Genomic DNA, 10,071 nt, shown 5'->3' with positions numbered 1-10,071 from the left:
TATTATAGGCGTGGCAAAGCATTCAGAACGCATATCCTTCGCATTTTTAAAGCTAAGCTCTTCTATTTAAATCAACTACTGCTGATTTGCTTCACCCTCGCTCACCGAGCGTTGCTAATTCACACAGTGTTCACACGAAAGGATTTCAATCGTAAGCACAATGACAAAAAGCTGACTGCTACACTGCTTGCCCTGCAGCAAGGCTACCTTTAACTCTAGATGGCGCCAGTTTATCAAGGAAACAGACGTTATAGTTATTTTTTTAAATTTATTTTTATTGCTTAGAGATATGAAAAAAAAGTGTTGCTTAGAAATTATTCTTGTACTATACAATATGATAATTAGTTGTCTATATTAATTAACTGGTGAGATTTTGCGCTAAAAGCCCTAGAACTTAAAGTACTTAAAATACTTGAGACGAAAAAAAAATAGTAATGCACTTAAATATATAAAAACCGCAGACTGTACGAATTAGAAGCAGTGGATGTGGCTTCAAAATGGCATAGAAGAAACAGTATGAAAGTATTCACAGATAAGCTGCCCCTCCTTGAGATTAAAAAAAAAACACATGCTGAAATCGAATTGTGGAAACCAAACGGAACTGAGACTCGAACGCGTTCAACGCAACAAGCAGCTGGCAATCTGGCAATCGATTCTGGTTATCGATAACAGCGATCTGGCTATCGCTGCCTAAACCGTTACTTTGGCGGTAAAGGCGGCCAGCTGCGCCTTCAGCGCATCGATCTGGCACAACAGCTCGATATTCTGACGCTCCAGATAGGCAGCCCGAATGGCGATCTCATCCTCCTTGATGCGACGACGATCACGGGACTTCTTGGCCGCTGCATTGTTCTTGCGCCGACGCTCATAGTAGGCCGCATCCTTCACCTGGCTGCCGCTGCCGATGAGTGTGCCGGCTGCAGCGGCTGCTGCAGCTGCTGCTGCTCCAGCACCACCTCCAGCGCCTGTTGCTGTGGCCGATAGCTTCTCGAAGTTGCCGGCATGGGAGTCACAGTCGCTGGACTCCTCGGCGGCGGCACGATCCTCGCTTTCGCTGTTGTTGTTGGAGCTGCTGCCCTCATTGACGCTGCCGCTGCGCGAGTTGGTGCGTCGCATTTTCGGATTGGTCACCGTGCGAGAGCCGCCATTGGAGCTGCGAATTTGCTCCAGGACGCGCTTACGGTATTCGGTATAGCGCTCCACACGTGGATTATCCAGCAACACATCCGTGGCTGCGAAATTGGCCGCGATCACCAGCGGATCACGGGGAAAGGCCTTGAACGGACGCGTATTCTTGCTGCCATCCACGCCAGCGGCGATGGACAGTGGTGCTGCGGTGCTGCTGGTGGGTGTCGTGTGGGTGGCGCTGTTGCTGCTGCTGCCGTGCAGCTGGCTATCGCTGGTGGATGCAGGCGGCGACTGTGGGGCCTCCAGGACATCGATTTGCATGGTGCTGGCATTGCTGGCCGGGCGTGGCGAGTGCTCCACTGCGCTGGCCGAGACGGCCGCAGCAGCTGCCGCTGCAGCCGAGGCGGCGGCAAAGGTTTGCAGCAGACTGGCGGTGGCATTGCTGCCGGACTTGGCCACAGCTTCGACGGCATTCGGCTCCTGCTTGATGCTGCTGCCGTAGTAAAGGGCCGGATAGAGCGAAGCCAGCTGCTGCTGCTGCTGCTGCTGTTGCTGTTGCTGCTGCTGGGCGACGGCTGCCTGTGCGGAGTAGAGCAGATTGCTGGGAATGGCTGTGGGCGAGGCGGCTGGTGAGCCGCTGCCATAGCTGTAGTTGGTCTGATACGGAGATGGAGTCTTGCGCGGCGTCTCCACGCTATCGCAGCGACGCGATAAATCCAGCACCTCAGCGGCAGCAGCAATAGATTGCTGCTGTTGCTGTTGCTGCTGCTGCTGCTGTTGCTGGCTGAGCGCTGCGGCGGCGGCTGCACTGCCCAGCAACTGTTGCTGATAGGCGTAGGCGGCATACAGATCCATTTTGGGCAGAGTCAGATGCGATGCTTGCTGCTGCTGCTGCTGTTGTTGCTGTTGCTGGTGATGCTGCTGCTGCTGTTGATGGTGGTGTAGGTGGTGCGATTGCTGCAATTGGCTGTGGGGCAGCTGATATTGCTGCAGATGATGCGAGTGATGATGATGATGCAGCAACGGCTTGCGATCTGCACAGCAAAAGAGAGAGAGAGAGAGAGAGAGAGAGAGAGAGAGAGAGCGTGTTAAAATACGGGCTTGGCATTGATGAGAGGGGGCGTGGCTACACTTACCAGTCTTTAGATCAAAGAACTGCCCAGCCAAGAGTTTCTCGTGCATCAACATGTTTGCTGCTATTCCAAAGTCTTGCTCAAAAATGTGTGTGTGTGTGTGTGCGGTATCGTGTGTAGCTGCTGTGAGTGTTTGTCTGTCTCTATGTGTGTGTGTGTGTGTGTCGCCTGTCTACACGCTGACGTTGTCGAACGTTAACTGATTTCAAAACGACATTCCGGCCGCCTTTTATACGCCGTCGCAGCGGCCGCTCGATTCATTCATTTACCGTTGCACTCGCACTAAAATGGCGGCCGCAACAAGGAGCCGCAGGTAGTCGCAGCGCACTGGGCCAGAGAGCAAAGGCAAAGGGGTGAGTCGTACACTCACTCACTCACTCACTCCCTCGCTCCCTCGCTCTTTCGCTCGCTCACGCACTCGCTCACACTTGCATGCGGTCAGGCCCGCTCGCTCGCTCGCTCGCTCTCTCCTTCTCTCCCACTCCCGCACAGCCTCAAAGGGTTTTACGAGGGTTGTTGAGGTTTGCCAGCGCTTGACCCTTTATTCGGCTCGATTTCCACTATTTTCGTCATATTTTCCGCCTCTGCTGCTGATTTTTTTCTTCTCCCGCCGTTTTGCATTAGTTTTATGCAGTTTTCGCGAAAATTGTTTGTTTTTTATTTTATTTTTTTTTTGTTATATTTTTTGTTTGTGCATTGCCTCTTTTTTGTTTGGGTGCCATTTGGCGTATTACAATTTCTTGCGAGTTGTTTTTCTATTCCTAATTCATTTCGGGAAAATTTTTTCCCTTCCCTTGGTTTTTTTTTAGCAGCGTGAATATATGAATATATACAAGCTTTATATGTATATAAGAAATAAGGTATATATTGAAGTATTTATTTGAGATTTCAGTCTTCAATTCTCACGAATTTTGTGTGCAGGTCGGGAAAGACCAAGAATCGGTCAACATATATTTTTCATAGCCCCAAGCTTAAGGAGCGGACCACCCTTCATTCTTTCTCATTTTTGACGCAACGACCTTACGATATCATTCAGTGACGCAATGTACAATGGGGCATTGATTCCTACTGAGGATCCTTGCATTGTCACTGAGAATTCACCCAGTAGGGCTCAGCTAATTCGAGTCGTCGAACACTCAAAGCTAGAGGCATGCAAGATAGGAGAACACAAAGATCAGATGAAGAAAGGCAGCAAAGCAAAGCCGATGACACGAGATGAGCGAAGAGAAGCGCCCAGATTCGTAGTCCCCAGACGTAGGACCGACCACGTCAACAAGTACTTCGTGCATTTACTTCACATTCATTGCTTCGCCTAGCATTTCAGTATGAGTCCAACGTTGAGTATTACGATCAGTCCAAACTGGTCATTGGTTCATTGGACAAGGAATGTCCTTCAATTTAAAAATGAGCCGATCGGGATGTGTTGCTCATCAGGAAAAGTAAAATTCCCACCGCGAAGCACCGCCGAAACCATTGCACGGCCTCCTTACTGGTACTAATCCAGATTCAATTGATATATTTATATATTTATTAGTTTTCTTCGATTCAATTTTAACGATTCCACAATTCTCTCAGCAAAATTAAGAAATATTATAAATATATTTTGAATTGCATAAATTATTATGTTTAAAACTACATAGTTATATGCAATTGAAAAATGCTCCATAATTTTTTTGGAAAACTGGAAACTTAAAAAAAAAATAAATAAATCACAACATTATAAACACTTGAATATAGTCATATTAATATATATTTCCTCATTTAGTATTATTTATTTGTATGTGTAAAATTATTTTATAAACTAAAGAATTATATTCTTGAATATACATATATACATTCATTTTCATATCATAAAGAAAAGTTTTAAATTTTAGCATAATGAATTATACCACAAAAATTTGGATGATGTATAGTCGCTCTCTTAAGGAAAAAACTTACGTTTGGACTAATACTCAAGTCTATGAAACAATGGACTTTAAAATGAGGTCAAAGTAGAGGTAAAAATGCGATGTAAAATACGATTTTATATGAGGACAAATGAAAAAGCAATTCGGAAATCATATAGATGGGAAAATTTGATTGTCAAAGCAGTAGCAACAGAAAACAGTAGTAAAATATTGAAATCTTATGAAAATCAAGATACAAAATCTATTAGTATTACTAAAATCTCAATAAATACTTGCTTCAAGCTAAGATTGCTCGATTTCTTTCATTAGCATTAAAGCTGAAAAAGAAATAAACAATTGCCTAAGTATATAAAAAATAATAACTATCTGAGTCATAGAACTGATATCACAGAAAACAAATCAAAAGAAAATCGAAAAAACAATCAAAGATTAAATATTCGATTATAAATATTTGAGCTCAATTGAGGCTAGGGTCGAGGCGATATTAGGAGCTGTTCTAGAAGCAATTACGGCCTAAGCCAATGCCACAGCGGGCATTTGAAGTTGAGAAACAGAGGCAGAAAGAGAGCGAGAGAGCGAGAGAGAGAGAGGGAGAAAGGTAGTTAGACAGAGCGAGGCTACTAAGGCCAAGGGTTACGAATAGTTAAATCCGTTTGTTTTGCGCTTTTGTCTGCGAAATCCTTTTGCTGATCAGCCCAGACTAGTGTGTGTGTGTCTGTATATATGTGTGTGTGTGTGTGTTTGCAAATTTTATGCACATCTTACACAAATGATTGTGCGTGACAAATTATGAAAATTAGGCTGGCGAGCCTTTCGCGCGTTAGCGCATCCTTTCTTAACCGGGCGACCAGCAAAAAGCCTTCCTGGAAACACTGGACGAGCTCGCGCTAAGGCCAAATCGTGCTGCTCTTGGCCAATCACTCGAATTTTGATTCATGACGACAAACAAGTGTCGTCGCCATTCCCAGTCCCAGTCCCAGTTCATTTGTATCGATCTATCCGTCTATTTGCCCACTTGTCCCGGCGCATCCTTTGCCCTGAGCGTGGGATAGCTAGCCTTTTTTGTTTAACTTTACTTAACTGTTAGCCCCTGCTAACGGCTCTGCGTCTCAACGTTTGTAAAAACATACAATGTCGCGACAGGCGGAAGTGCCCAACCTCAAGTGTGTCAATAGCTGGCCAAATATCGAAATCATATAACTCGAAAGGTTGCTCATCATGAAATCTCCAGTTAGCTATTACTTCTAGTTGGCTAAGAAATATGTGATTCAGCTAAAATCAGCAGCAGACAGAATTTTAGATAGGTCTAAGGGAAGCACTCTGTGAAGAGATCAACTACTCTTGGTTAAACTGGAGGAGCTAAAGGATATACTTCCTGCACACATACTCTATAACAAGTCCCACAAGAGTTTATATGTGGACTATGTTATCGGACTGGAAGGCATTTATATTGGATGAATGGATATAGATTGAATGGAAGATTCCTTTTACTATGAACTTGTCTATAGCTTGCTTAATTACAATGGGCTAGGATATTATTTAGGATGTGTAGGCTACTTGACATATGTATATCGGATATGTAAAATATTTCGAATGCTTATTTAGGCTATTCTTAGAGCATTAAACTCTGAATTCCTTTGGTGATATATATTTTTGGTCAACAACGTAATAAATAAAATAATAGTAAAATATTGTTCTGTATTTCTTATTTCTTCTTCTTTCTTACTGCCTAAGCTAGCTCATCTATTCGTTTCTATCCTTGGGTAAAACTTGTCTATGATCTGATATCAAAACGAAGAATGACTCGGACTCTCTAACTCTTTTAAAGTCCCCGACTTGTCTACTTCTCGCCTCTACATACAACACCGTTCCTAGGACATTAATGTGAAGTATCATAAGCCGTACTACCGTGGACCACAATGATAGGAACTCCTTCCCACAGAGATGTCCACCGTCAGTCCAAGTTTCTACACTCAACACCGTTCCCAGGAAATAATTGCAGAGAAACATAAGCCTTACTATTATAGACCACAATGATAAGGACTCCTGCCCACAGAGATGTCCACAGTCAGCCTAATGCAAGTAATCACTATAAAAGGCAGATACTCCTATATCATAGCTCACACACATCTCTATCAATCAAATGATGTTCGGTAAGGCAGCTCATTCACTTTTTAGTGCCCCATTGAATGCCGATTGAAAGAAGAAAGAGAATTGCGAAAAGAATTTGCACATTTCGCTGCCTAATAATCAGTAAAAAACCGCGAGCTTATGCTAATCCAGCGCTAATCCAACCGTAAAAATGGTGGATTAAACTAAAACGCAGCGCAACCATACACCCACCCACACACGCACACACACACGCACACGCACACACACATATACATACATATATGTATGTGTAAAGGAAAAGAGCTCATTGATTTGACCATTTACCTGCTGGCCATAAAAAGTCGCGTCCGTTGCCAAAGAGTTGCAAATTTCGCCGTAAAAACCAGATTCAGCGAAAAAAAAAAAGAAGAGATATGTATAACCATGCCCGGAGCCGGCGGACCGTAAAAAACAATGAAGCGGCAAAACAGCAGATGCCATAAAGCCAAAGATCGAGCATAATTGAGCTGGTTGCCGTTCCGCGGCAACAAAGATGCAATATTTGTGCAATCCTTTACCTATCGTCCTGGCGTCCTTGAGCGTGTTTTTTATGCACAAAAAAATGGAATGCCAGATAGAACAATTGGCCAGGTAGGGCCGCTCCGAACGGGTTGCTGCCATAGATCGCTCGCTAAGCATTTTCGGCACTTGGAAAACGTTTTTTATTGCATAATGAAAACACTTCGGCGAAAAATTAAAAAACCTACAGGTCAAAATTATGGATGAGCTCTATCTATAACTGCATATAGGTAGCTTATATGTATCTGTGTGGGTGTACTTTGCATCGTAAAACGTGCCAAACGCTGCCAAAGGGTTCGCCTCGCATCCTCTCATTGTGAATGCGATTTTTATTATAATTTCAGCCAAAAAAAAAAAAAAAAATGAAAAGTGAAAAAACGTCGAGCACAAAGAAAATCAGCGACTAATTGACTAAAAGGGTTTTCGGTTATTGTTGCCCCTTGGCTGAGTTCAGTTATTGGCGGCATTTCGCGGAATCGGGTTTAACTCCTTGGCTTTTGTCAGGCCACAGGAGACGGGCTTAGTATGTCTGTCATTTTTTTATTGCATGCCAAGTGGGACGCTGTGAAGAGTTTAGACGGGCTCTACCTGCCCGCATGCCATCATTTAAAGCATATCAAATCTAGTCGAGGAATATCCACAGTAATAATAATAATAATAGCAGGAAATGGCATTATCGGAAAGTTACGAAACAAAGGATTGCAGAGGGACTCTAGCAACGCCGCTGCCGGGACGTGGCTTAAAAATGATTGAAAAATTGTTGTGTTTAGGCTGTATTTTGGTTCCATAAGCCCATCAAGCAATTCAGGTGAAGTGCACAGCTAGCTAAAGGCTAATGAGGAAGTAGTTGCAGTGCGAATGGGAGAGAGAGAGAGAGGGAGAGCGAGAGAGAGGGAGAGTGGATAAGGAAGCAATGCTATTAGCAATCTGTCTAGTGTCTAGGAAGTGACCAAGGATTACACGTGTGCCACAAAAGCGCACTGAAGTGTGTTACACTCTCTCTCTCTCTCTCTCTCTCTCTCTCTCTCTCTCTCTCTCGCTCTCTCTCACTCTCGCACACACACACACACCTTCCCTCGAGTGATGTGCAGCCGTTCACTTGTTTGTTTTCATATGCAAAATGCACAAACAGCCAGACACTTGCACAGATAATGGCCAAGAGCCGCTGCTCAGATGGAGCGAGAGAGATACAAACGGGCAAAGGACCAAAGGATACTCGACTGAGCCCGGGCTCAGGCCGAGACACTTCCGTCACGGAAGTATCGCAAAATGGCTAAATGGCCCCGAAATGAATGGCAAAGACCAAACACAACAAAAAATCCAAATAAAAGACACAAGTTAAGTACGGTACTGCGTTAGCTTCCGTATCCGTGGTCAAATCCTTTAGGTAATTGTTATCCTATACTCGAGACTGTTGCTGCGGTCCCAGCCAAAACTATTATCGTCTGCTCTGCATAATCCCATTCGCATTTCCATTTCCATTTCCCAATCCATTGCCCCAAATGCTGCTCAATTATGGCATCTTTTTTTAATTGAGAACAGACGGACTCGAGACTCGACTCTCGACTCTCGACTCGCAGCCCATTCATGGAGAACCAGTGAAGCGCACCGATCCCTAATATCTATGTAGATAAGTCGCGCCTAATGGCCTCGCTCAAGTATTGCATTACATTGCCAATTAGTGAGGTTTTGATTACTCCTTGAAGGATGTCATTTGCTTCCAGCCACAGACGCTCGACACTTCCACAAAGGACACGACTTGCAGTGCTAATTGTCAGCCCAATGTCTCGGATCTGAGTGACTTGGTAATCCTGCTCTCGACCCGAACAATGTCTACAGCCACCAAATTGTATTTGACTAAAGTATATGTTGCTATAAAATTGATCTACTTTATTGGAATTTTACTTGAAAAAGAATATTTTAATATTGCTTGCTTTATTTATAGATTTCATATTACATCGTTTTAATCCAAATAAACCTATGATAATCATCCATAAAGTCCATAATAAAGGAAAATATGATAGTATTGGTTGACTTATATACCACATACATATGTATGTATATGGAATATATTTTGTATCAGACTATACATACATTAATCTTATATGTATATGTATTATTATATTATACATTGTTACCGATCTATTTATCTATCTTTCTATACATCTATTTATTTAACCATCTATCTATCTTTCTGTCTATCTTTCTATCTATCTATTTATCCATCCATCTATCTAATATTCTATTTATCTATCTATATTTCTGTCTATCTTTCTATCTAACTATTTATCCATATATCTATCTATATTTCTATCTATATATGTATCTAACTATCTGTCTATATATCTATATTTCTTTCTATCTATTTATAATTCTATCTATCTATCCATCTATTTATCTATCTCTGGATGGACAATTGGAGCTTCGTTCATCTATCTATCTATCTACCTATATATCTATCTATCTATCTATATATCTATCTATCTATCTATCTATCTATCTATCTATCTCTCTATCTATCTATATATCTATATTTCTGTCTATCTATTTATAATTCTAATTATCATCTATCTATCTCTCTATCTACCCATCTCCGGCAATGGACAATTTGAGCTTCATCTTCGATTATAACCTAGAAACAATCCGCTAAGATTGCTTGCTCCATCTACAGATCTATGATTATTATATTAAATAGTCATACATAGATGCTATACTATCTACTAATCCCATATAATTTTGTACAAAATATACATTCAAATCCAAATATGTATTATGACCACAATATCGACGAACATGATAATGGGTTGCATTATCTATAGATTGAATACCATTTAATATACCTATACCTACAGACCGTATATCATCGGATCTAATCTACCTACATGGTATAGCTACCTATAAACAGTTTGTCTTCTATATAGAAATATGACAATGATCTAAGATTATACGGCCATCAATCGATATAAAATTGTGATGGATGACGCGTCTGTGGCCACCCGGATGTCTTGGAAGTGAAGTCAAATTGTTGTACAAGAGCCTGAATAGCCGGCCGGAGAGTGTTATTTAAATGGGCACAGCTAACTAGCTACTTCCTTACGCCAGGCGCATTGTAACTGTTGTTTGGCAACGGCAACGGCAACGCCCCAGGACCCGAGCCCAAGGACTAACCGAGTCACAACGTGGGAGTAGCAGTTTGTGTCTGTCCACGCCCATTCGCAGCAAAATTGTTGGAA

General features: G+C 42.5%; 1 protein-coding gene across 1 annotated transcript; it reads right to left on the bottom strand.

Annotated features, from left to right (window-relative positions):
- Positions 1-249: 249 nt before the first annotated feature.
- gt (transcription factor giant) lies at positions 250-2,496 on the bottom strand. The gene is made up of 2 exons (XM_089264749.1): positions 2,265-2,496; positions 250-2,162 (listed from the first exon to the last, which is right to left on the bottom strand). The coding sequence occupies exons 1-2, from the start codon at positions 2,314-2,316 to the stop codon at positions 691-693; spliced, it is 1,524 nt and encodes a 507-aa protein (XP_089120875.1). The 5' UTR covers positions 2,317-2,496; the 3' UTR covers positions 250-690.
- Between the last annotated feature and the right edge of the window lie 7,575 nt (positions 2,497-10,071).

This window comes from Drosophila navojoa, chromosome X, assembly GCF_054131105.1.
Source record: "Drosophila navojoa isolate 15081-1374.11 chromosome X, UAZ_NAV_1.0, whole genome shotgun sequence".
NCBI lineage: Eukaryota > Metazoa > Arthropoda > Insecta > Diptera > Drosophilidae > Drosophila > Drosophila navojoa.
Note: the sequence above shows the minus strand (reverse complement) of the source record. Positions and strands in the feature narration are given on the sequence as shown.

Bases quoted from the DNA above. Each gene is read 5' to 3' on its own strand.
- gt (XM_089264749.1), bottom strand. From the start codon at position 2,316: ATGTTGATGCACGAGAAACTCTTGGCTGGGCAGTTCTTTGATCTAAAG. The intron at 2,163-2,264 runs GTAAGTGTAGCC...TTTGCTGTGCAG, and splicing joins GTTCTTTGATCTAAAGACTG to ATCGCAAGCCGTTGCTGCAT.